Below are 27997 nucleotides of genomic sequence, written 5' to 3' on the forward strand. Positions count from 1 at the left end.
GCCTCCTGAGCCTCTGCGGAGGCGAACCCCGGCCTACCTGCATGTTCTCCCTGAGGTCCGTGGCGTCCCGGATCGGGGGCTGGGCGTTCTTGAAGACCTCGTCCACAGTTTTGATCCACAGCGTCCTCAGGGACGCGTACTCCCGGGACTTCTTCCCCTTCCGCACGGAGAGGCCCCTCTTGTGGGGCTTCCCGCCCCCTCTCCGGTTGGTGATGGCCACGTGCACGAACAGGGACGCGTGCGCCAAGACCTCGCCGGTCAGCGACTGCAGCTGCACATGGCGGTAGCCGGTCTGCAGGCACTCGAAGGGGATGGTGTACTGGCCGATGAACTCGTCGCCGATGTAGTCGTCGTCCAAGACCACGAAGCGCACCATGGCCAGCTCAGGGAGGTTGACCTGGAACTCGAAGCTCTCGTCGAAGATGGGCGCGTCCCCGTTCTGGTGCACGGTCCTCGTCCTCTGCTCGGCGCAGTCAGCGGGGATGCCGTGGATCTCCACGTACACGTATGGGTCCACCACGTCGCCCTTGGCGCCCGAGCCTTTGGGCTTGGGGAAGTTCTGCCCGCTGATGACCTTGATGTGGAGCAGCTGCGGGGAGACCCCCGGCACCGAGTCCTTGGTGTTGGCGCTGAAGAAGGAGACCTCCTCCCGCATGATGGCGGGCCGCAGCACGTAGCCGCAGTTCCCGTTCTGCCGGAACCAGCCCACGTTCAGGTCCATCATCAGCCCTGGGGTCTGGAAGTTCATGGCCACGATCTGACAGCCGCACTTCCAAAAATCCTGCGGGTTCATGTTGCTGGAGTCAATCCTCATCGGACTGGGGAAGACCCGGGCCAGAAAGCGCTTATTGTAATTGACGAAGTCCCCCGGGTTCTCGTTGGCGTACTTGCTGGCCAGCACTTCGTTGAAGGAGCAGACCTCCCAGTACTTCTGAGCCTGGAAGGACGCCTGGAACTCCTTGAACTGCACAGACTTGCAGATGCTCACCAGCTCCGACAGCTCTTTGCACAGCTGGAAGCGCTTGGCAGGCACGTGGTTGGCCGGCTCCGTGTTCTCCTTGCCCATCCTCTGGGACATCTCCGCCCCCTCATCCTCGTCGGTGACATCGCCCTCGACCCCGGAACAGCTGGAGGACAGCTTCTTCGCCTTGACAAGGATCTTCCCTTTCAGGACGTCTGGGGACGGCAAGTAAGACTCCTCGACGTTAGGTGACGTCGTGTACAGCTTGTCTCCTAAAATCTTCTTCATGTGCTGCACCATGACCTTCTGCTGTTTGATGGAACAGTGGTTTTCCAAACACAGGATGAGCGGGTACTCGGAAGCGAAGAAGGCATACTTGTTAATGATGTCGATGACACTGCGGAAGACGATCTGAGAGGTCATGGTGTGGCCCGTGTAAATCACAGGCTCGTTATCCGGCCCGTCCCAGACGTCCAACTCCACGCTCCGGCAACCCATTTTAAGAGCTCGGATGTACCCTGTGATATCAGAGGGGCCCCGGAACTGATCCTCGATTAAGTATGTGTTGTGAGATGAATTTATAAAGTAATGAGACAGAGGCTGCTTCATGTCCTGACAGACCTTCTTATGCTCTGGATCAAATATGTAACAGTCAGGTGACATAAGGTAGTTAGTGAACCCGTCTATGGAAAGCCAGCCCTTCTCCTGACCCTCTTTGGATGGCTCGTACTTGTGGATAATCTCAAGGCTTATTTCCTCATTTATGTGCGCCACGCCCTGCTCTGCCTCCAGAAACATCATCAGGTCCTTGGTATCAAGGAATTCTTTATTGCTTGAGAACTGAACTAAAAGGAAATAAATTTCAGGTCTAGTACAAAGCTCGTGGAAAACCTCAACAAACTCCTCCTTAGTGACATCAGTACCAGTTTTGTCCTTGGATTTATGCAGTTCTTTGAACTTAAGCTCGATTTTGCTTGTTTTTAAGCCAGGGTTGAGATTCCTGATACACTGCACGGCACTGCACAGAGTTATATGTCCCAGGTCATCTACATCAATTTCACTAAACATCTGTGAAACCCAAGAAGTCCTCATGTTGTCCTGGCTACTTTCTAACATGTCAAGGGTATGTTTTCCATAAGAAATTAGGTACCGCAGTCCCGTGACCCATATGTTTGCAACGTCTGCAGAGTTGGCAACCAAATCGAGTGACTCATAATTCTCTCCGTAGATGACCGAAAACGCACAGTCTTCGGATATCTGGTCGGAAACGCCATTGCTGCGGAATATGTCTGTATTTTTCCCTGTTCTCACTTCCTTGATGGACTTGATATCAATCTTGGCTTTCTCAGAATCCTTCTTGGATGGTTCCCACCTCAGGCTCTGCATGTCGGCGTCCAGCAAGAAATACCGGTGGTAAATCCTCGAGTTGGAGCGGACCTTTTTGAGCTCAGAGCCCTCCACCATGGCGTTGATGCAGTCGCTGGCACTGCTGATCTTCTTCTCTGTGGGCATGCTGCTGAAGGAGACGGTCTTCTTCCGCTCCCGTTTCTGCTTTGTACCATCCTAGGAGAGAAAAGCCACCGTGGATTAGAAGCGCACAGACGTAGGCTTCTGTGTTCAAGACTAGGAACAGAAATTTCATTTCCTTGGGAGAAAACCCATACTCAGGATTTCCTATTGTATGTCCTGTAATGCATGGCGCTCATTCACTTCTGAAGCTTAGAAGTGGCCTCTGTATTTACAGCCTAATGCTGCTGCTGCTAAGTCACATCAGTCGTGTCCGACTCTGTGCGACCCCATGGATGGCAGCCCACCAGGCTCCCCCGTCCCTGGGATTCTCCAGGCAAGAACACTGGAGTGGGGTGCCATTGCCTTCTCCGTTACAGCCTAATACAGACAGGTAAAAAAATAATTATGGAATAATTGCAATCCATAAATGTCAAGAGACACGACTTAAAAGCAAAACACAATAAAAGCTTGCATACAGAATTGGCCACATTGCAGGGCTCAGGGGGAAAATGGCCATGCAGGACTCGGTGTTCAGAAACTGAATTTAAGAAGGCCGTAGAAGGGTGTTAAGACCCGTGCAGAGCCCGAGTCACACACGGGTCACACACCCACTTAGCAGGCCCTGCTGCATACCACTCTCCTAACCAGGCTTCTCAAAAGGCTGTCACTAAACCACTTTCCTCAGAATTCCCATGGAATCAGCTCTCCAAGCGGTGATGCCCCGGCATTTACATTTTAGGCATCACTCTAGGAAACAGGAATGTACAGTAAAGCTTAAAACCGCTCCCTAACCATGTGGACTCACTGAACTGTCTGGGCTGCGTCTGGAAAACTCGGCATGAGCCATTAAATTATGTGTTACATGAGTAGACCCTGGAATTCCAGCAGCAATGCCTGGCTTTTCAGAGTTTCAGATTAGTCATGCTCCTGAATACTTCAAATAGATATGGTTTTACTTCTGCCATTATGTTAAGTCTGGGTGGGAGCCACAGACTTCGGGTGGCGGTGCTTCTAAAATTCTGGACTTCGATTTATTAAAGCCTGCTCCTGTGCACCAGATAAGTGTCTAGAACAGGTCTCCTAACAGTAACAGACTGTTAACACTACCAGGAGAAGGCAGTGGCACCCCACTCCAGTACTCTTGCCAGGAAAATCCCATGGACGGAGGAGCCTGGTGGGCTGCAGTCCATGGGGTCGCTAAGAGTCGGACACGACTGAGCATCTTCACTTTCACTTTTCACTTTCATGCATTGGAGAAGGAAATGGCAACCCACTCCATGTTCTTGCCTGGAGACTCCCAGGGATGGGGGAGCCTGGTGGGCTGCCGTCTATGGGGTCGTGAAGAGTCAGACAACAACTGATCGACTTCACTTTCACGTTTCACTTTCATGCACTGGAGAAGGAAATGGCAACCGACTCCAGTGTTCTTGCCTGGAGAATCCCAGGGACGGGGGAGCCTGGTGGGCTGCCGTCTATGGGGTCGCACAGAGTCGGACACGACTGAAGCGACTTAGCCGCAGCAAGTGAGAACGTCAGGCAGCACCTACATCTGTGGCGCTTTGCGTCATTCCTCAGCTTCCCTGCATGATGCAGTGGTGTCCACCATGAGGGGCTGACGCCACATCCATGTGTGCATTTAAGTTCTTTCCCTGTACAGACGTCTTAATTATTTTATTTTTAAAAAATGCTCAAATGGCCTCACTACATCTTTCACAGTTTAAACCTAAAACTTGATACTGCCTTTCAGGAGGTATATGAAATTAGTGATCAATTTTCAGTAAGTCATTATATTCATAAATAAGAAACAGAAAGACTGGGATTATATGACTTTCATGGCAATAAAATAAAGAGCATGCAAAATCTCATACAAAGGCAAGGCATTCTAACTTTCCTGCTCTTGAGAGAATCTATTTTGAATAAAACTTCTACATTTTGAAAAGTGATTAAGCTATTCGTTAGGTCTGAAATTTAAAACCACTTTTATTTTTCAAATACCTATACTTCGAAAAGCAATTTGCAGAAGTTAAGTAATTAAACTTTAAATCACACAGGTATCGTTTCCCTCAAAGTTTCAAAATGAACCAGAGAGGCTTTTGTGATATGAATGCCAAGATACAATAGAAAAGCTGGATGGCACAGTATTTCTTTACAGTTGTATGCTAGAACAATCAAGTGCAGAAGAGATTAAAACTGCAGTAATGGTATCCATAAGATATGCTGTACTATAGCTGTTCCAATCCTTTAAATTTAGATTGTATTCTATCTATTTACGTTGGCATGAAATTAAGGTTATAACCAGCCATGCATAAGGGCATGAAAGAAATGCATGAGTTTCAGAGTGAGGGTTATCTTTACCTTCAACAACACGCTTTCACCTTTCATAAGGACAACACGCTAATTAAGTACATTTATAATTTTTATAAATCATATCTCAAAGCTGCCCCTAGTAAAAAGGAATCACAAAGATAAATGGAGGTACTGACCCACTTATTCACTGAAATAAGTATACAGCATTTTCTCAGCATTGTGATCATTTATTCTGCCATTGTCAACATATTGCTTAACGCTGGACCACCACTTTCTAATTTATTACAACAGCATGTTTGGAACCTCCTTGCTATTCAGAGGGAAAAGCCAAGTTTCAAAGCAGGTTAGTACCATACACGCGCGCTTGCATGCCCACATCCACGGGACAAGCGGTGGCTTCAGCTGCATCCTCGTGGCGGCAGAAACACGGCCCTGCTCCTCACAGGCTCTGCTGGGTGACTTCAGGGCTCTGACCCCGCCACAGGCACAAGACGGCCCCCCCCAGTCCAGGCTGAGGCAGAGACAGCGGGGACTCCCCTAAGCAGAGACCGCGCCTCCCTCCTTCCCCACCATCGGCTGTCGCCAAGAACCACCCCTGTTCTCTCTACAGCACATGGAGGCTGTCTCTCCCTCCCCGCCGGCAGACAAAGCTATGAGAAAGCATCGCGGGAGAAGGGTGCGTGCCTAGAAACAACGGGGAGCTGGCGGGAGCCGGCCCTCATCCCGGGCGGGACCAGGACCCCTGGCTGGAGGCGACGGCAGGACGTGAGGGCACCCCGAGAAAGGAAGGGCGTGCACACGGAGGGGGAGACCCAGGCCGCCGCCTGCCGAGTCTGCCCCAGAACCTTCAGTCTGCGGGAGTGCTCCAGGCCAGTGCTCGCGATTGGTCTGTTCACACTCTCTGTTTCCTCCTGCTCCGGAGACTCTACCTTTCTAAGGACGAGCCCGTTTCCTCCGGCTAGTCCGTTTTATTGGCACAGAGCTGCTTGCAGTAGTCTCTTCTGATCTTCTGTATTTCTGCGGTGTCAGTTGTAATCTTCTTTTTTCATCTCCAGTTTTATTGATTTGAGCCCTTTCCGTTTTTTTCCCGATGAGTCTGGCTGAAGGTTTATCCGTTTTATCTTTTCTAAGCAGTAGCCTGTAGTCTCTCTGATCTTCGCTGTTGTCTTCCTTGCCTCTACTGTCCCAGAATCTTGGTCCCACTTGTATTTACTTCCATGACTGTTTTCACTTTGAGCAGAGATCATGTGCCTCAGCTAAGCAGCTCGTCTGCAGCAGAACTGGAATCTGTTTTCTACGTTGCCTCTGAATGTTAGTGAGCTCAAATTTAAAATTAAAAAAGTGATGAAACCCTATGTGCTACACCCACAGTTCCTTAACTAAAGGAAAACTAAACGCATACAACTTAGGTTCACTCAATCTCCTAACGCCAGAGTAAAAAGACACACTTTTCTGCGGAGATGGAGATGCCTCCAAATACTTTCAAAAACAGTACTGGCTCTGAGTGTTGTAAGCATGGTCCCCTGAGCTTCTGGGAGGTGAGAGCCACAGCCTGTAGATAGGCTTGGGCCACCAGTGCACCTCTGCCGCTCCATCAGCACTCTTCATTCCAAGAGAAGGGACACAAACGTGAGGTCTCGTGTAGAAGAAAACCAGCTACCGAAAGAACCCGCCTGCGCGCCAACCCTGAATTCTTCTCAATTCTCAATACAGGATCACAAAATTCTGAGTGGGACAGAGGCTGAAAGATTCATTTATACATTTAACCCACACATATCGAGAATAACACTTCAGGACCAGGAACAATTTTGTGAAAGCAGTGAGCTAGAAAGAGGCCATAAGCAAGCTCTTCCGCAACCTCTCCCGCACCACAGCGAACTCAGGAGGAGTGAGAACCTTTAGAGAACTTATACCTAACATTATACAGGGAAGTGGCCACACAGAGCCCAGTGGAAAAACATACCTACTTCTAACAAGACAGCCTACTTTATGTAACAGAAGCTTGTCACTACCTTTTCGCCTCTAAAATGAGTGCTGATAGGGTATTTCAGAGGGCGCAGTCCGTAGCAGGGGTGGGCGGTTTCACTCTCATCCGGGAGTGAGGAGATACACACACGGGCCTCACTCTCTTGCAGGCACCAAGGGGCTCGGTTCCGACGCAACCACCAAGGCGCCTCCTGGAGAAGGGGATGCTCACCCGAGGAGCCGTAGCCTGGCCTCAAGGACCAGGAGCTGCTGCCCGGTTGGGAGCAACAGGCCTCCCGAGTCCCACGGCATTCCTCTTGTATGTCCTTCTTTTTTTCCTTTCAAAATTACTCATGTATTTGGGTGTGTCGGGTCTCAGCGGTGGCCTGCGGGGTCTTCCTTGTATCAGGCAGGATCTTTCGCTGCAGAGCACAGACCCCCCAGTCATGGCAGGGCTCAGAGCTGGCCTACGGGCTCCTCAGTGCCTGGGCGTCAGCACCTGCAGCACGCGGGCTCCCACCTAGACCGTGTGCAGCCAAGATGCTCCGAAGCACGTGGGATTCCTGCTACCCAGCCCAGGATCGAACCTGCGTCCCCTGCATTGCAAGGCAGGTTCTCAACTGCTGGACCACCAGGGAGGTCTCCCTCCTGTATTTCTAGCTGATTTCTTTCCATTTTCTGTTTGATTGCGAGGGACAGTGAAAGTTGCTCAGTCGTGTCCAGCTCTTTGCGACCCCGTAGACTATACCATCCATGGAATTCTCCAGGTCAGAATACTGGAGTAGGTAGCCTTTCCCTTCTCCAGGGGATCTTCCCAACCCAGGGATTGAGCCCAGGTCTCCCACACTGCAGACAGATTCTTTACCAGATAAGCCACCAGGGAAGGCCGAGAACACTGGAGTGGGCAGCCCATCCCTTCTCCAGTGGACCTTCCCGGCCCAGGAATGGAACCCAGGTCTCCTGCATCACAGGCGGATTCTTTACCAGTGGGGCTATCAGGGAGTGTCTCAGTAAACACCACGAGAAAATGGCACATCAACACCGAGATTCATACCCCTGCAGAAGGTTCCTGTGTGGTTCTTGTGGGCGGCAGAGCCGAGGACAGACCAGCGTTTTCCCTTCTGGTTTGTGTGAGTTCAGTTATTTAATCTGATTTGTAAGTAACATTAGACAAGACTATGAGATCTTTATGTTTATTGAAGGGAGTCTGGGAATGAAAGCGAGTTTAGAAACACTGAGTTAGAGAAACATCTATCTTTAACAAAACAAAACACCCCAGAAGCAACTTGCAGCCCCATAAAATGGCAGAGCAAGGCCTGACCTTTCTGCAGCTCAATAACAATAGCTCTGAGTTGAAGGAATACGTCATGCTGGGCACATCAGGGTTACCTTGCAAGGTTTTCTCATACATCTTTAAAACTTTGATGTGCTCTCCAAGATGAGCAAAAAGGAAAAGACAAGCAAAGATCTGGAGCAAAACCAGTCACTCGGAAGGTCATTTCACCACGTCAGATGAACCAACAAAGAATAAAATGACTTGAAGGAAAGCAAGGTACGGCCAACTGCTGCCTCCCGCTCACACTGAGGGGCCCTTTGCTGTGAGCGACAGAAAGCTGCTCGGCCCGCAGATGCACCCCTCACCGACCTGCTGACGGCTCGGGAGCCAGCGGGTGTCGGGACAGTCCCCATGGCAGGCGGGTCCAGCTCCGATGGCAGCTTCCGATGCAGAAAGCCGAAAGGGAACGCTGTTCCCACTTGGCAAGAAACAAACCAGGCTGTCAACAAAGTCACCACCTTTCTTATACCCATCAGAGAACCGTGGTCACGAGGGACCTGAATGCAAAGGAGTGGAAGCCCCTCCGAGGACAGCAAAGACACAGACACTGTTGTTTCACAGTTTGCAGAGCTCGGGAGGAAGTGGGGGCCGTCACGGAAGCGCATACGAGAAATCACTTACAATTGTAAGGAAACCCTGAAGGCCAAGTGCGTGCTGCTTACTGCATCAGCCTGGGTAACTAGGAGCCCCACACACAGGGGAGACGGCACTCCCAGGGAAGCCTCATGGGCTGCTCCCGAGGAAGATGGAGGCACAGCGGGAGGGAGCCCCTCTCTAGGGCCCAGGAATGCAGCAGGTGAAGGGGTCACCATGGAACTCGACCACTCCCCAAGCCCCGCTCCCATCCAGAAGCAAAAGCCTTAAGCCTAAGCCACAGTGGAAACTGCGGCAAGCCCGCTTTCCCCCTCGGCCACTCGGGGAAAGGCAGAAGCAAAATCTATCCACTTTTGCAGGCTCGTGGACCAAGACCTACCGCCCCTTGGATTGGGAAGCCTGCACCAATAACGCAGAACTCTGCCACCACCAGCAGAAGGGGGAAAGGCACCACGGATACAGCAGAGCCTGGTGACTTGGGGAGCAGGACGGGGTGCCCACAAGGTCCCAGCCCTGAAGCCCAGCTGCACACGGCTGCCTAAGACTGAAACTAGATCGGGAGGACTGAGAATCCCCTTGAGTCCGGCAGAAGCCAAGCACCACGTAGTAAGCGGTGTACCCTGGGGCAGGTGCAAGACCGCGGAAAGACACCTCTTTCTGACACACGCATCTGCAGCTGAAAGCCGATGGCAGAGCAGGAACCTCGTGTGACCCCCCAGGACGCCAGTCCCCGCCTAGACACAAGGCCATGTTGGCATGGCCCGCAGGTAGAGGACTTTGAAGGAGTGGGACACTCAAGGTAACAATGGCAACTTAAAACACAAGCCCAGATCAGTTATTGACCAGAGTGACTCAACTTCCCCAAACAAGAAGGACCTAGAAGAAGAAGAGGCACGTTCACTTCTGAGCATAGATATTATTTACCTTGGTCTCCATTAAATATGATGTTTAGCATTCAATAAAAATTATACCACACACACACACACACACACACAAGGTAAGGAAAAAATCCACTGTTAAGAGACAAAGCAGTGAACAGTCAGGCTCAGAGGTAACCTAGACCTTTCAGACAGGGACTCTAAAACAACTCATGTTAATATACAAAAGAATGGGGGGCGTAGACAATATTCAGGAGCTATTCACGAAAATGGGCTATTTCAGCAGAAAGATGGAAACTAGAAAAACGAGTTCAATGGAAATGCTATTTAAAAACTCTAAATATCAGAGCTGATGAATTCCTTTGATAGGCTTATAAGCAGACTGAACATAGCCAAGGAAAGAGTCAGTGAACTTGAAAAGGTGTCAACAGAAATTATCCAAAATAAAACACAAAGAGATTTTAAAAGTAAAAAATGTAAAACAGCGCACCCCAGAGTTGTTGCAGAACATTTGTGAAAACTGAGTCCCAGGAGGATAAGAGAGACACAGCATGAGAAGAAATAATGTCCTAGAATTTCCCAAAATTAGATCCAAGAAACTCAAGCACGATGATACATACATGCGCTCCTGGATTTATCTTACTGGAGTCAAATTGCTGAAAACACATACAAAGAGAAAAGTTTAAGGTGGCCAGAGTAAAAAAGAAAGTGAAATACCGAGGAATGGAGGTAAGAACTACCGTTCAAACGGATCACAGGTGATCCACTGACATCTAACCAATACCGAGGAACGGAGGTAAGAGCTACCGTTCAAACAGATCACAGGTGACCCACTCACATCTACCCAATACCGAGGAACGGAGGTAAGAACTAGCGTTCAAATGGATCACAGGTGACCCACTCACATCTAACCAATACCGAGGAACGGAGGTAAGAGCTACCGTTCAAACGGATCACAGGTGACCCACTCACATCTACCCACAGGCTGTCTACTAGATCTTGCTTGCAAATGTGCTACATGCAACGAATACTCTGATGAGAAAACGGATTCTCTTTTAAAGGGCAGTAGCCCCTATATTTCCTTCTAATTCCCCAGATGAAGGTGTCCCTAATGAAAATGTAGGTCTGTAAGGAGTCACAGGTGAGTTTCAGAGGCTGCACAAAACTGATTGAATTCTGAAAGTAATTTGCAAACCCATCTCACTTCTTCTAAGAAGTTTAGAATCTTGGCCTTATTAACATAAATTTTAGAAGATAAAGGAAAAGATTTATCATTTCATAAGAAAGAATGTCAACCTTAAATGTTAAAGGCAAAGGATAAAAGTTTTATAGGATTGTAAAGGTAATTTTAAGGTTATCCAAAAGAGAAATGATGGACTAAGAGACAGGAAAGGGAAAACGACATCATTTATGGATATAAGTAATGGAATTTTGCTAATTAAAAACAGCAAAGTCAATCAATCGCAAAAGAGCTCTTATTTATAGCTGTGAAATGGTCTTTATTCCAAGGCAGAACAAAATAATCCAGCAGTCTATAGGCTTTCTAGTTTAGGAATTACCCATGGAAATGTGATGGGTCACAGATGGGAGCTAGCATTGCATGCTCTCCATCCCTCAGATTTCCCACCTGTAAAATAGGGATTAAAAAATGCCTGCACCCCACGTGTTATTTACAGTCCCCGCTTCATAGGGTTGTTATAATGATAATATGAGGTCATACTGGGGAAGTTCTCTAAACACTGCCTGAATTTTTATATACTCTATGTAAGACCCCGCTTAACTGCAAGGAGATCCTGATGCTGAAGCTGAAACTCCAATACTTCAGCCAGCTGATGCAAAGAACTGACTCATTGGAAAAGACCCTAGTGCTGGGAAAGATTGAAGCCTGGAGGAGAAGTGGATGACAGAGGATGAGATGATTAGATGGCATCACTGATACGATGGATATGAGTTTGAGTCAACTCCAGGAGTTGGTGATGGACAGGGAGGCCTGCTATGCTGCAGTCCATGGGGTCGCAAAGAGTTGGACATGACTGAGCGACTGAACTGAACTGAATAAATACATTTCAGGCTGAAAGAACTTCTTCATGAAAGAAGAATAAACACTATCATAAATGTGTCACTGCAGTACTCTAATCACCTAGGATTTGTGGAACGTTAGTCCCATCCCAGAGAAGGCGATGGCACCCCACTCCAGTGCTCTTGCCTGGAAAATCCCATGGACGGAGGAGCCTGGTGGGCTGCAGTCCATGGGGTTGCAAAGAGTCTGACACGACTGAGCGACTTCACTTTCACTTTTCACTTTCCTGCATTGGAGAAGGAAATGGCAACCCACTCCAGTGTTCTTGCCTGGAGAATCCCAGGGACGGGGGAGCCTGGTGGGCTGCCGTCTCTGGGGTCGCACAGAGTCGGACACGACTGAAGCGACTGAGCGGCAGCAGCAGCAGCAGGCCCTCCCAGAAGATCAGGGTGCATAGCACTCTCTCTGGGCCTTGTTTAACTGAAGCCACTACTTAACGCTACCGTAGAAGTTTCCAGCACAACCAAATGGATGCGATGCACAAGATACCTTGAGAACCTGGCAAAACAGCCAAACGCCATGTCAAAATGAAGCTTCAGAAGGCTGTATTCTCCTTGTCAAGAAAGAACAAAGAAATAAGTCCTTTCTTAAAAGTAACCTGTTAATTTTAAATCCCATCAATTTAGCGACACTTAAAATTTAACTCACGTATAACTATTCACATATAAAAACTGCTGGGCTTTCCTGGTGGCTCAGTGGTAAAGAATCTGCCTGCCAACGCAGGAAACACGGGTTCGATTCCTGGTCCCGGAAGATCCCACACGCTGCGGAGCAACTAAGCCCGTGCACCACACCTGCTGAGCCTGTGCTCTGGAGCCCGGGAGCCCCGACCACGGAGCCCACGAGCCACAGCTACTGAAGCCAGGGCGCCCGTGAGCCTCAGCAGAAGCCACCGCAACGAGGAGCCACACACCCCAACTGGAGAGTAGCCCTGCTCACCGCAGCTAGGGAAACGCCTGTGCAGCCTTGAAAGACCCAGCCCAGCCAAATCATTTTTTAAAGTTTTGAAGCAATGATCCCCATAATAGTTTTATCTAAGAAATAATCCGATGACCACTCAAAGCACCCTCTGATCAGAATTTTTCAGATGATTCCTTCTTCCTCATACTCCCATATCATTTCCTACAGTGTTCAAAACAACCACACGTAAAGAAGATAGAGTCCCAGTTCCTGTAAAATGAAGTTTTCCAGGTCAGATTAAAGCTTCCAAATCATTCAATGCAATAGTTTACACCTGCCTTTAAAACACTGGGGTTTTAATTATAAAATCAGTGGACCATAATGGAATATAATACTTTCAAGACGACATTCTTTTGGTGAAACACTTTCTACTGAATAAACAAACTATTTATTCAAAGTAAATTTACAAAACCGTCATCTATATATGTGTCAAATGTAAACTGCAATAAAATTCATTGGTTTTCTCCAGTAATGGAAACCTTAAGGGTGAGTAGTGAGCCCCTGTAAACTACACTCGTGCTACTCTACATTCTAGCGAAAATACTCATACTAATGAATTTCAACTCATAATCTGTAATAACGGTGCTTAAGTGGCCCACTCTGAAACCTGTCAGTGTTTCTCAGCTGTGTATATGATAATTCCTTATTTAGCACATTATAAAGCCTGCGGACCACAGGCTTCCTATACTGCAGAGCTATTTTGAGATGTGGTTATATAACCTTAGTTGTTAATAACCGTCTGCTAAATCATACTGAATTTTAAAAGGTATGCAAGTCGAATCACGTAATGTGAGTTCTTAGCTACTAACTTGAGTACCTTCTCAGTCACAGCTTTCCCCCTAAATCGTGCTGATTTTTCACAACGTCAGAGTAGCTTAGGAGGAAGAATTCATTTTCCTCATTTTTTAATCCTCACATCCATCACTGCATTGAGAGGAAGGTGATGGCAGTCCAGGGCAGTCAAGAGTCAGAAGCAAAGCTTCTGCAGAGATCCGCATGCAGGAAAAGCTACTCTGTGGGCTATATCCATCACAACAAAGAAGACAGCAGATCCTTCAGTCAGGGATTTTAATAATTCCACAGCTACTTTAAAATTAAAAGTCTAAAGGAAAATTGCTTCACCAACAGTATTTTTATGCCACCCTCTTGCTTATTATTTTCTATCTTATCTTGAAGGGAAAAAAAAAAAAAACCCTTCTTTCAAACTTTTTTTTAACCCAATGGTTTATTTGCATATGAAATTAGTGTATGTGTTGTGGGGTGGGAGTATCAGGGGGAAAAAAAGCACAAATCCTACAAAAGGGAAACTCAGCTTTCCACAAAATATTCTTTTCAGTCCCAAGCCATTCATGTGCCTGTAGTAGTCCAGGCCTCAATGCTGTGTCTTCTCCAAACTCATAGAGTATTTATAGTCTCTGCCTCAGAATTTGACACTTAATTATAGCCAGATCTCCAGCTGTTTTATGTGGGTTAGTCTTATCTACTCAAATAGAAAGTAAACTTTCTGCAGGAATGGGCCATATCTTATATTCTATAACCCCTGGCTGGACCAATTCAAGCAGTCAGAACAGTAACACCTTCTGATGAAGTTTTATCTCAGTGATAAAGGGGTCAATCCAACAAGAGGATATGACACTCATAAATATGCATGTACCCAACACTGGATGGAGCACCTAAATATAGAAAGTAAGTTTCAACAGACCCCAAAGAGAGAAATACACAGCAACAGAGTAACAGTAAGGGACTTTAATACCCCATGGTTCATCAATGGGTAGATCTTCCAGATGGAAAGTCAATAAGGAAACATTGTTCTTAAACGGCACCTGAGACCAGATGGACTTGAGGGATACCTAACAGAGCATTCCATCCAGAAGCAACAGAACACACACTCTTCTCAAACGCACATGGAACATTCTCCAGGGCAGGTCACGTGCTCGGTCACAAAACAAGACTTAATAAATTTAAGAGTGAAATCGTATCAGGTATCTTTTCTGACCACCATGGTACAAAACTAAAAATCACTTACAGGGAAGCTTTACAAACATGTGGAGATTAAACAATATGCCACTGAACAACTGTTGGGTCAAAGAAGAAATAAAAAATACCTGAGATAAATGAAAATGGAAATGCAACAGACCAAAATTTATGGGATGCAGCAAAAACAGTTTTAAGAGGGCACTTCATAAGGACAAATGGACAAAAGGACATTAATAAGAACGATTACAAATAAACAACCTAACTTCACACCTCAAGGAACTAGAAAATGAAGAGCAAACTAAAAACAAAGTTGGTAGAAGGAAACAGCGAAGAGGAGAGCAGAAATAAAAGAAATTGACATTAAAAGACAACAGAGAAGATTCACAAAACTAAGAGCTGTTTTATTTTATTTTTTTAAGATAAACAGGCCTTGAGCTAGACTTGCCAAGAAAAAAAGAAAGACAACTCAGATAAAATCAGAAATCAATGTCACAATAGATAACACAGAAATACAAAGGAAGAGTTTGGGGATTGGCGTCAATCCTTCTCCAAAAGTTTGGTAGAACCAGTGAAGTCATCTGCTTCTGGCCTTTTCTTTTGTTTGGAGATTTTCACAAATTCAAAGCACTTATTTAAAAAAAACAACAAAGTGCTTTTCATTTACACGATCTCATTATTGACCAGTCTGCTAAACTGTTTGTTTATTTATTTATAAATTAAATACATGTGCTATCTATTAACAGATTGTACATGCTGGAAAACATTCACAAAATTAAACTGAAGTCCTAATATTTCCTTCCATGCTTGCCCAACCTAGCAACTACTGCTATAAACCACGAGTCCCACGCTCAAGGCCCATAAGGCTTTGGAGGCCCCTTCCCTGTCCTGCAACCCTCAGCCAAAAATCCCTACAGCTCTTCTCCAAGGATCCCCAGTCTCCAGCTGGGCTGGGGGCTCCGTGCCTCCCCTTTCTTCCAGGTCTTCACTCAGGTTTCTGGACAGACCCCTCCAACACGCTGCCTGCTGGTGGATCTGCCCTCTGCCACTCACTCCACTCTGCCCTCGAGAAGTGACAAGTGCAGAGACACCGAGGCTCACACGGGCCTGAGCGCGCCAGCGCTGAAACGTGGCCAGAGCGGCTGCAGTCAGCTGGACGAGCCTGAAGGAGGCCATGGGGAGGCGCAGAGGCCAGACGCTGCAGCATCTTACAGGAAGGCGTCTGGATGTCACCCTAAGAGCAGCGGCTTAAAGGAGAGCTTTGTGGTCTGATTTACTCTTTTAAAACAGTGCCCAGAGGAGAGTGGATTAGAAAGAAGTAAGAGTGGAGACAGGGAGATGTTAGTGGTGAAAAGACAACCACAGAACCCCAGACAAAGCATGGTGGTAGCTGGGACCACAGTGGTGATGGCAGAGCTGGAGAGAGAGAGACGGTTTCAAGATGACTTAAATGATAGAGCTGACGACACCCGCTGGCAGACTGACACGGCACACGAGTGAGACGGAGGAATCGGAGATGACTGCCAAGCTTCTGGCTTGATTAAATGGTGCGTGATAACGCCACTTATTTAGATGGGGAAGATGAAAGAGTAGTTTTCTGAGTGGGGAGATCAGTAGTTTTATTTTGAATATGCTAAGTTTGAGATGCCTCTAGATATCCAAGTGAAGATGTCAATTAGGTGGTTAAATATATGAATCTGGAAATCTGGAGAGAGGCCAAGCCTACAAATGTAGGAGAGAGGCCGTGTTAGGCCAAGCCTACAAATGTACAAGCCACAGCACTTTGATGGCCCCAGGAAATTACCCAGTGAAGGAGGAGAGTCCGAAAAGATGGCCTCGGATTTAACCTGATGCATTCTAGTAATTTAGGTTGGGTACAGAAAGAGGGACTAGCAAGAGAGGCAAGAAAGCAGAAGCTAGAAACGTAATTTCTAGTATTCTGGAGGTATATAGCGGCCAGAATACTGTGGTATTATAACAGCCAGAAAATAAAGTGTCTGTATAAGAACAGTCAATGACGTTCCTGAGAGGTTAAGATCGAGAAAGGGAAGCTTGCTCAGTATCAGCGTAGCTCTCCACTTTCTTACAGTTGCTGCTTGCATAATACATTTTCTCCCATCCTGTTGCTTTCAAACTATTTTTATATTTGAATCAGAAGTATAGACAGCATATAGCTGCATCTTAAAAAAAAGAAAAGCCCACTCTGACAATCTCTGCCTTTGAGTGTATTACACAACCCATTCGCATTTAATGGTGTCCCTGATATAGCTGGACGCACCTCCGCAACCTTCTCTGCTGTATGTCCCGTGTCTTTGCACCTCTCTAGCCCCGTTATAATGCATTCTTTGATGTTAAGTCAGTGGTATGTGCTTGAGATCTGGAAGCACAGAACTTTTGTTGACCCTGGCAAGAGCAGTTTCAGGGTAGTAAGAGGCCAGAAGGCCTCTAGCGTGAGCTGGAGGCAGCGGTTAATAAGCAATGCAGCCGGTGAGTGCAGTCACCTGGGCAAAGGAGGAGCCAGGGAAAGGAATCAGTGGTTATAGCACATGTGTTTCTTTTTTTATTCAGAGGTTTCCGTGCTGAAGGGATCTGTTCAGGAAAGAAGAGAAAAGGAATGATCCTGGAGAAGGGAACAGACCTCTGAAGGAGCAAACTCCTTAGCGAAGCAAGAGGAGATGGGACCCTCACCAGCTTACCCCAGGGATGACTCTGAGTTGGACCCTGGGGAAATGTGAAGGGAGAGGAGTTTAATCAGAAAGAACAGCAGGTGCAAAGGCAGGAGACAGGACAGAGCCTGCAGTGTCTGAAGAAGCTCGGGGAGGGGCTGGGGAAAAGGGAGATAAGGGGAGGCAGTCAAGAGAAGAGCCCTGCAGCACTCCAGGAAGCAGCAGCCCTGGGGAGGACTCGGGCCTCCTCTGGGAGGACCTCTGCAGCCCGGAGCGCACATGTCAGAGCCACGGACGGAGAACTAGCAACAGGTACCAAGCTGATAACCCAGGGCACGTCTTGTGTGCAAAGACAAGTCACCACCTGCTGTAAAAGGTCAACACATCAAAAGAGGCCTCATTCATTTTACAACTTTAAGAATCAACAGCCCATTCACGTAGGTATTTCTGCCTTCACAGCCTAAAATAACTGAGCTAAAGGATATAAAACACTTAAATATTTATGAACCCCCCCAAATGAATGAATGAACTCAAAGATTACTGCTTACAGGCTCATCACTTCAAACACCAGAGAGAGAGCTCTATCCTTTTAAAATGACTTTTTAAACAGTTATAGTTATCTCAAAAAGTTATACTTGTTATAATCCAAATTTTTTCCCTTCCAGTTTTCTTGAGCTATAATTCCATCCCCAGCACTGTAAAAGTTTAAGGTGTTCAACACAGTGATTTCGCTTATGTACATCATGCAATGATTACCACAGTAAGTTTTTTAAAAATTATTACTATTGAAGTTCCTTATTTGTTGAAAAAAATTAAGTTATAGTCCATTTCCAACTCACCACTTTTCTATATAGAGGTATTGTATGCAAATACAAGATTTTCTAACGCAAACAGCTACTGACATGTCACAAACACAGCTTCCCTATGGGCCACAATGGTGGTGGCTGAGCCGCTCGGGCGTGTCCGACTCCTGCGACCCCGTGGACTGCAGCCCGCCACGTCCTCTGCCCATGGGATTCTTCAGGCAAGAACACTGGAGTGGGGTACCCTTTCCTTCTCCAGGGGATCTTCCTGACCCAGGAATCGAACCCAGGTCTCCTGCATTGCTGGCAGATGATTTACCAACTGAGCTATGAGGGAAGCAACAGTAATCACTTGCTCTCTGTCATGCCCAAAGGCAGGCCCATTCTTTTAAATTAAAAGCTACACTTGGGTTAAGAAATCAATAGTAATGCCAATGCCTACATGGCAGGAATCCATAAGGCTCGAGCGATTAATCCAGAGCATTTGGAAAGCAGAGCGATGCCAATTTGGATGGCAGAAGGTCTGGTCCTGCCATTTCCCCTGAACCAGCCAGGACCCTTTTAAAACCACGAGTCCCTTCCAAATTAATTAGCTCATCAAACTGAAATGAAAAGCAGTTTTACAACCCAGCAAAATCTCATCATTAATAAATTTTACAGGGCCTGTGCCGCCAGTGACTAACGCAGTCTCAGGCTTCCGGGACATCTCGCATCACCATTTCCACCCCTCGCTGCTGTAAGCCCCAAGTACTGAGACGTGACAAGATACCAATGCACAATTAATCATGCAGCAGGTACCAAATTCACCCCAAACGCAGCTTCCCGCAGCTGATTCAGGTTTTAAATACTACAAACACAGAACACACTATTAGCAGAGGTCTCTGCATCATACTGTCTTGATTACAAAACCAAGAAGCTCGAGCAATCTTACAAAGTAATGCTGCAGACTTTCATCTGAGATAGGGAACTAGAAGCGCTTTTTATTAACATGCTTCAGAATTCTGGTGTGAGAATGAAATATAGGCATTTATCAGGCATGCATACCTTTATGAATTTCTGCTAGCCTAAGCTAAAAATGCCACATTTAATTAAACTGCATTTTATTTCACTAAAGTTATCCAGAAGTAAAAACCAGGACTCCTTCTGGGTCTGCGTGTCCTCAGTCGAGTCCGACTCTGTGTGACCCCGTGGACATTATTCTTGGTCTACTTGCAAACTAATCTCCCAAAGCCCTTCTTAAGCGAGATGCAGTTTTTACTCCAAGAATTTGGTTGCGATACCAATTACCCCCACTTCTAAAAAGTGCTTAGATTTCTGAGGGTTTTGAAGGTGAACCCTTCAGTTCATTTTGCAACCCTGCCCTGATTCACCAAGGCCCCACGGAGACTCTGGAGAAAGGGTGCCGGGAAATGAAGCAGTAGCCAAGGCTTCCACAGGAGGGCCGGCACCCCCAAACCCAGGGACAGCCAGGACCACAGCAGGGCCAGCACCCAGATCCTAGGGACGGTCATGACCACCAGCAGGGCCATCACCCCCAGACCCCAGGGACAGTCAGGACCATCAGCAGGGCCAGCACCCCAGAGACCCTGGGGACAGTCAGGAATACTGGCAGCTGCTGGACTCCACTTCCCCAGGGCACAGTGACATGAAACCGGGGCATATGTGGGTCACAGTGGGAGGTTATTTTTAACGCATATATATGGAATCCAGAAAAACTGGTATTGATGAACGTATTTGCAAGGAAGGAATGGAGACACAGGTGTAGAGTGGACTGTGGACACAGCGGGGGAGGGACCGAGGGCCACAGAAGGGGAAGGTGGCATCGACATATGTCCACCATCGGAGTCAGGTGGACAGCTGCGCAGGCTGCTCTGCAGCCCCGGGAGCCCCGTCTGAGATGACCTGGAGGGGGTTCTGGGGAGGGGAGGGCGGTTCCGGGGAGGGATGTGTGTGTGATTACGGCTGATTCGCACTGCTGTATGGCAGAAACCAATGCCATGTCGTAAAATTTAAAAAAAGAAAAGACCTGAAAACTAAATAAGCATGCCACCACAACAGGGCCTGTCCTGGGCAAGCTGAAATCCACGCTTACCCTCCTTGAAAATGACCCTGTGAGTAACGTGCGGCATCCTCGCTAAGTGCCGGGCACTGGGGATCCAGGTGGAACCAAAGTCTACGCCCAGCTTCAGGTGTGTCCGTCCTGGCCGGCAGGCCGGCCGCCAGTTGGTCATGACCCCCGTCCCCTGCACTGGCAGGCAGGTTCTTAACCACTGGGCCACCGGGAAGCCCTGCCGCTGCCGCCTCGAATCCGAGGACGTGCGCCGGGCGTCCCTTTGGGGATGGGGGCCCATCCTCTGGGTGGGGCTTGTTTCTCGAGGATGCCACGGTTGCCTGCATCCTTGGTCCTGCTGGGGGTGGACCCTCAGCCCCACCCACTGCCTGCCCGGCCGCCCTGCGTCCTCGCCCAGCTCGTGGCTGTGATCGAGGCGGGCAATTGGCCCCGTTCCTAGCTGTGCAGAGCCCTGCTCTTTCACGACCCCCAGGGGCCCAGGCCACGCCATGCTCCCGCACACTGCTGGGTGGGTCCCCGTTCTCAGCTGCTGCCTCATTCACAACTTGGCCTGAAGTGAGACGAACGGGAGGGACACTCTGCTGGAGGTAACAAACGGAGTGGGTGAGCGCAGCGCCGAGGGGCCACGCCAGGGCAGCCTGCCCCCTTCACGAAGGGGTACAGTTGGTGGAAGGACATGCTAGGGGGAGCAGGGGTTCTTGGAGATGGTGTGAGGTGGGGTCAGGGGGCCGATGGCTGGGCTGTTCCAACTGACCATCTCAACCGACCCCGGGGAAGCTCCCCCAGCAGTCAAATCATGCCCCTCGCCCCATGAATGTGCACTGTGGCTCTCACTGCAAGTCCAAGCACGACGTATTATACGCATACGACATCATCCCTATCACCGGCGTCACCATCAACCATCTAGGACTCTCCCCCGTCACCTCAAAACCCACCTCTTCAAGTTCAAAAATGTCAACTGCTGTTGAGTTGGTCTGTAGCTCATGGCATGTGAGAAACACACCTAGCAATTAGATGACCTGAATGTTTATCTTTTAATCTAATTTGAGGCATCCCCCCCTCCCCCAACAGGATGTAAAGTTCACGTTGGTTTCCTGGAAATTATAAAGGCAACACAGAAATCACATTCTCTTCTCTGAGAAGAGCCGGACACATTCTCTTCTCTGAGAAGACCTGGAGCTTCAGCTGAGCCACGTTTATTCCAATTATCCATTTGTTTTTCAAGTAATTTGGTTCTGCTTTTAAAAGCATTCGTGTAGAGCGGTTTTTAATTTAATAAGACTAGACCTTGAGACCGAGGGCTTTTCAAAATAAGACAGGATTAGGAATGTGCAGAAAATCCCATGGGTGGAGGAGCCTAGTAGGCTGCAGTCCATGGGGTCTCGAAGAGTCGGACACGACTGAGCGACTTCACTTTCCCTTTTCACTTTCATGCATTGGAGAAGGAAATGGCAACCCACTCCAGTGTTCTTGCCTGGAGAATCCCAGGGACGGGGGAGCCTGGTGGGCTGCCATCTATGGGGTCGCACAGAGTTGGACATGACTGAAGTGACTTAGCAGCAGCAGCAGGAATGTGCGGAAGGCAACTTCCACGCAGCCTGGCCCGGTGCTCCCCAGCTGTCTCTGCTCTCGCAGCCCCCCGGCCCTGGACGACAGTGGCAGGCCTTGAGTTAGGTCGTGCAGTGGAGGTTTAGTGAACTGACGCTCTTTATGAACTATTTGAGACAAGACGACATTTCAAAAAGGATGAAGAGAGTCAAGAGAGGCTGGCGCCTGGGATGACCCCTGGCCTGGGCAGGGGTCAGAGAGGACCAGATGGAAGTCGCGCCCCACCCGGGTCACCCAGCTGCACATGGGGCCCACCCGGTACCGACGGCGCACCACACCCAGTGCTGTGCAGGTAAGGGGTGCTGGGCTGAGCTCCGCTGAGCGGCGCCGATAAACAAGATCCCTCTGAAGCCTCCACTCTGCGAGGCAGGGGCCTACCATCCCAGTTCAGAGGTCGGATGCTTGCCCAGGCAGATGGCAAGGTTCCTCCCCAGGCCCCCTCCTCCTGCACAGCGCAGAGCTGGCCCTCCACCCCTGGGCCCGCTGGACAGCGCTGGGAGGCTCTGACAGGCCTGCGGGGGGTGAAGCTGGCTGTTTCCCTCTCCCCCTGCCCCCGCGGGGCATCCACTCCGCGTCCCCAGGGCCCCAGACTCCACACCCAGCTGCCCTGTCCCTCTCCCTGCAGGTCGGGATGCTTTCCGCACTTGCTGACCTCTGGATGGCTCTCTGTCCCCCTTGGAGGCCTGCGGTTCTTCCAGCAACTATCACAACTCCCCCCGACCAAACACTCAAGGAGAGCCCTGCTTCTCTGTTGGGACCCCAAGGGAGTCGGGGCTTGAAGCTGTAGCTCTGAGAGCACTGCCCACTCCCAACGCTGTGTGGCCAGTCCCCCGCTCTCCCGGGGTCCACTGCTCCGCCAGCCCCCACTGGGTGAGACCACAGCCCAGGGGACTGGCTGGAGGCCTCACCAAGGGCCAGAAGCCTCCTGAATCCTCTGCCACCAGTTTTATAAAATGAGGAAAGTAACAGTGTGTGCGTTAGTTGCTCAGTCGTGTCTCTTTGCGACCTCATGGACTGTAGCCCGCCAGGCTCCTCTATCCATGGGATTCTGCAGGCACGGATACTGGAGTGGGTTGCTGTGGCCTCCTCCAGGGGATCTTCCCGACCCAGGGATTGAACCCAGGTCTCCCACATTGCAGGCGGATTCTTTACTGTCTGAGCCACCAGGGAAGCCCTAGGAAAATAATTACCTGTCTGTCCTTAATTGCTTGGAAGGCTTGGTACTAAATATGAAACTGCTGTGGCAGCTGACTTTCCTAAGACTCTTCCATCACCTGATGGGTCGTCAAGTCTTAATCACTGGGATGACTGGTCAGTGCAAAAGGAGCTCACCTGAAATGAACCCCCAAATTAAAGTCGTGGACCTAAATGGGTACAAGTTACACAAAGCTTCCTTCTAAGCGCTCTCTGCAGGCTCACAAACGCCTCTTTCTCCTGTAACAAGAGGGAAGTGGGCTGGCCGAAGGTCCCCGAGGTGTCTGCACACGGCGAGGCCGTGTGGCCGCCTCACCCGGGGCTGACTTCCCCACCGCAGCTTCCCGTGCAGCGACCCTCTCCTGGGCTGAGAACACAGTGCCTGGCAACCGCGCCTGCTGCCCAGAACCACCACAGAGGGTGCCCAGGCAGCGCAGCCCTGCCTGCAGAGGCCCTGGAGGCCCACAACAGAAGTCACGTGGACGCCACGAGGCTGATCTCAGCGCTCCTGCTGCCATTAGCGTCACCAGCCTTCTCTCCTGCAGTGAACGTTTATGAGGGTTTGGTGAGAGCTTTCGCCTCCACCGTACCCTCCCCAGACAGCTGGCCTCCTGGACGCCGGGCCTCACTTCCAGCTGCCAGCATCGCTGGCCGATGACTTGCCTGCCCTGCTTCCCCTCCCGTTCTTTTATGTCGATTCTAAACATGTGGGAACCTTTGTTTCATCTTTACTACCATTATTTTTTAATCACACTTGTGAAAAAAAAAACTGTGCTATCTTGCCACATATTTACATAATCATGGGCCAACTAAAGGGCTGATGAGAAATACAGGCTCTGATTTCCTATCCTGTTAGACTCTGACTGCCATCATCTGCTGCGGTTACAAACACGAGTGTTTAGGGGGAAAATATTGAGTGATCTCTGGGCAGACGGACGCTCTCCCTTGGTGACACCCCTGGAAGGAGACAGACACTGTCCAGCTTAGTGGCGCCAAAAAGTATGAGAGTCACGTGTGTAATGTAAATTTTTCTAGCAGCCACCTTAAAAAATGCACACACAAAAAACACATGAATAAACTTTAACAATTCATTTTATTTAACCCCAGATACTATCATTTCAACATGTAATTGATAAAAACATTAAAATCGTGTGCCTTCTTTTTTCATCCTGAGCCTTTGAAGGTCAGCACAGGGCACAGCTAGAACACAGCTCAATTCCAACAGACCAGGGCACAGCACTCAGTGATCACTGGCCTCCAGGGCCCTCAGATCAGACAGAGCAGGTCAAGGGGACAAGCTCCTTGACGAGAGGCTGCCGCTGCTGCTGCCTGTCGCTCAGGCGTGTCCGACTCTGTGCGACCCCATGGACTGCAGCCCTCCAGGCTCCTCTGCCTTGAGTGGGTTGCCATGCCCTCCTTCAGGGGATCTTCCTGACCCAGGGATCGAACCCAGGGCTCCTGCATTGCAGGCGGATTCAGAGGACCCTGCTGCATTTAACCCCCTCCCCTCACCTCCTCTGAACATTTCCAGTCTGGTGCTTTGTCCAAAGGAAGCATGCCAATGTCATCACGGAACTCGGGAATCAATGGCTGGAAGAAGGGCTGCCATTCATAAAGGCAGGCAAAGCCAACACAAGCGTCTTCGAACAACATTTTGTGGGTCTTAACACTTTTAAAAATTACATATGAACATCCTTCCTAAAATAAAATGTTCACTCACCTTTCTATCACCCCCAAAGCCACGCTATAACAAGGAGAAAAGCGAGGGTAACTAGCCTCCAAAAAAAACAAAACAAAAAACAAGGGGGTGGGGGGTGTTTGGGAAGAGAGAAATAAAAAATCAGATCTCCATAATAAATGACCACGATGAATTATCCAATACTATTTAAATGACCTCAAACGTCTGATATTATGTAAGAAGCTGTGATGTGTGCTAGGACACAGACATCCCTTGAAAAGGAATTGAAAACTAAGATTTCAACCAGGTAATTTGTGACCAGAGACGACTTTTCTCCCCCTAGGGAGTTACTAAAAGCATATTTTACTTGGAGGTTTAGAGGTTTAATACATGCAAATTACAGTTGCATTTCACCTAGTTGATACAAATTAACTTGCTCAGTCAAGATAACCACTTTAAAATAATTTGTTGTCCCCGAAGGCCACAGAATAGCACTATTTATAGCACTACATACAGATCGCACCAAAGGAAGACGACAGCGCCTTCTGACCTGCGGCACAGAAATCACACACGCCGGGTCCCTTTGGATACCGATGCGGCGGACCCACGAAGGATGACCCAGGCTGCAGCCTCGCCAGCCGCGGCTTCCTCACAAATCTGCAGCTGCGTCCCTCCCCCTCCGGAGAAGGAAACGGGCAGCCTCAACAGACGTTTGTAAACTGCAGAGTACCTGGTTTCCCTATAGCTTCCTATAGCTCAGGCAGGAGAGAATCTGCCTGCAGTTCAGGGGACCTGGGTTCAACCCTCGGGTCAGGAAGATTCCCTGGAGGAGGGCAAGGCAACCCACTCCAGTATTCTTGCCTGGAGAATCCCATGGAGAGAGGAGCCTGGCGGGCTGCAGTCCACGGGGTCGCAGAGTCCGATGTGACACAGACTCACACCGCTACTGCCTGAATACCTGGAATCCTCATTAAAATCGTGGAATGAACTTCTGGGGAAAGTCGACCGGCACTAAAGACACTTACTTGGAAAGGGGGCTTTCTCTGGGAAAGAAAGAAAAAAAAAAAAACTTCTTTACTGTGATGGGATTGGTTTTCAAGTCCTAAATACACTTTGACCAAGTGGATTCAAAGGAAAAGCATCTCAGTGTCTGGGCCCTCAGGTTCCAGCTCCCGGCTTCTGGGGAAGGGGAGCTGTGGTGCTCCACCCAAGTGCAACAGTTCACGGCCACACTCACTGCTTCTCCACCGTTGGTGAAAAATCCTCATTTATCCAAAACTTGATTCATTCAATCTTGCCGAATTTCCATCAGATCCCAGGCTTGATGAATCCATGATTCTATGGCTACTAATAAAACACCAGGGTTCAGATAGTCCTTTACAAGATTCTTACAAAACACACAGCTAATAGCTTCATTTATCTGGCCAAGAACTGGCATAGAATATGCAGAATATGTACTTCTTCAATTATTACATTCACTTTTAATTTTCAATCTGGTTGAAAGTTATTTGTACTGCCCTTTACATGCAGATTCAGAGCGCTTTTAAAAATCTCCATGATGGCAACTTTTGACCATTTCAACTCCGAGGAAAAGAAGTGGCAAATACGGGAACTGAAATTTACATCATTACTTTTTGAAAGATTATTTTTGGGCTTATCAGTTTATTTCTCTTCAGAGGTACTGTGTGTGCCTTAAGTCATTTGAAAAACTTCTGGCATCTTCTGAAGTTATCCTCTGTCAGTTTTCCACATATTATCCAATTCTAAACACAGACCTTTAAAGAGCTGAATAGCCACTTGAGCGGAGCCTCTGTTAATAAACGTCATGTTTTTCATAATTTGACAATGCTGATGACAGATTTCATGTTGCTGACAACCTGTCACCTGCTGCAATCATGAGTTTTGTACCTGAATTTGTGACTTTCATTCACTGGTAAACTTCTGGGAACGGTCTGCCCTGAGCCAGCATGTCTGGGCGCTGGGTCACCCACAGCATGCAGCCCAGCCTCCCGGGCACTCATGGTGCCAAGGGGCCGCCATCATCTTTGAAATCTCTCCTTCCAGGGAGCCCTTCTGCATTTCAGACAAAGAATATCGGCATTAACCACCTGCAGACCTGGGTTCACATTCTGGCTCTGCCTGTTAGGTGCTGATGACCTTAGATTGCAGCTTCATGCTCCCTTGGCCGTGATTCCGCCCCCTCCCCTTACACAAGCATAATGATTTATTCCCCAGGGTTGCCGTGAGTCCAGTTTGATAGCAGAGGGAAAGGGAAAGAATCCGGCTCTCAGAAGCCCCACAGACGTCAGCCTTCCATTCCCTGTTAGAAACACAAGGCTTTCTAAACTCAAGGGACACTCCGGCTTTGAAGCAAAGAGACAGAGGAACATCTTAAATAGCCATGTGAAATGATCTGGAGTTATACGTTAAAAGGGCTGTTCTAACCTGAGAGCCTGTCCCCAGCTGGGGCCTGGCCCGAGGGTCCCTAACACACGACCCTTTTTGGTCGATGGTGAGGTTACTGTCAGGTCTGCCCCTGGAGCTGTGAAAGCAGTTCCACCAGCCCTCAAACAGAAGCTCAAGCCCCCGAAGGGGAGAGCCCGTCCCCCTGGGGGTGACTCCCTCCAGAAGAACCGCAGGATCAGGAAGGAACAGTCGCGGTGGACACCACAGCGCAAGGCGCGAGCTGGGGGGTCACACGGGCACCTCGTTCAAAGCCCACAGCCGCTCCAAGACGCAGACGCGACCGCCTTCTACGTCCGACGAAGAAACCCAGGGCCGTTCTCTGCCGCGACCAAGGCACAGCTCCGCACCGCTGCCCCTGACCGCTCGCTCTCTGACCTGCGGGCTCACTGACCTCCTCAGCCTGGCGGAGGCCTGCTTGGGTCCCCCAACGCCCCACCGTCTCTCTCTGCGGTCGGACACGCCCCGCTTCAGGGGTCAGGGACCCCGCGTGCTGGCCCCGCCGCCCGCTCGGGCCAACCCCTGCAGGGCCGCGCCGATCACGGACAAGGCATGGTGTCAGCTCCGTTTCTGGTCTGCTCCGCCTGAGTCCCCGAGGGCCGACCAGGGGTACTGAGCGCTGCCCCTCAGGGTTGCTGGGAGCTCTGCCTCCTCCGCGGAGCCCTCAGGAGCTGCCGCTGGAGCAGGGCCCGCACCCCGCCCCCCACGCCTCGTCCCCACCTCCAGGCAGCCCCCCGGGCCTCCTCTCCGGGCACAGAAAGCGCCTCCTGCCCCTGCAGAGCGGCTGCTGCAGGCCTCAGGGCAGGGCCCGAGCTCTGGCCACACAGAGCCAACAAGCCGAAACCCTTTCACACCGTCCCCTGTGGAGTCCACAAATTCAGCACCGACGCGGCTGTAAGACTCAGCTCCCCAAGGAAATACGCCACAAGGGACCCGGGATGAGAGCCCTG

General features: G+C 49.3%; 1 protein-coding gene across 4 annotated transcripts in view; it reads right to left on the bottom strand.

Annotated features, from left to right (window-relative positions):
* PLCL2 (phospholipase C like 2) overlaps positions 1-27997 on the bottom strand; it is a 212830-nt gene that overhangs the window by 87635 nt on the left and 97198 nt on the right. For all 4 annotated transcript variants that reach the window (XM_070377084.1, XM_070377066.1, XM_070377076.1 and 1 more), the window contains exon 3: positions 38-2524. In XM_070377084.1, the coding sequence (XP_070233185.1) occupies positions 38-2524 (2487 nt within the window). The remainder of the gene's footprint in view (positions 1-37; positions 2525-27997) is intronic.

Source organism: Bos mutus, chromosome 1 (assembly GCF_027580195.1).
Source record: "Bos mutus isolate GX-2022 chromosome 1, NWIPB_WYAK_1.1, whole genome shotgun sequence".
NCBI classification, from domain to species: Eukaryota; Metazoa; Chordata; class Mammalia; order Artiodactyla; family Bovidae; genus Bos; species Bos mutus.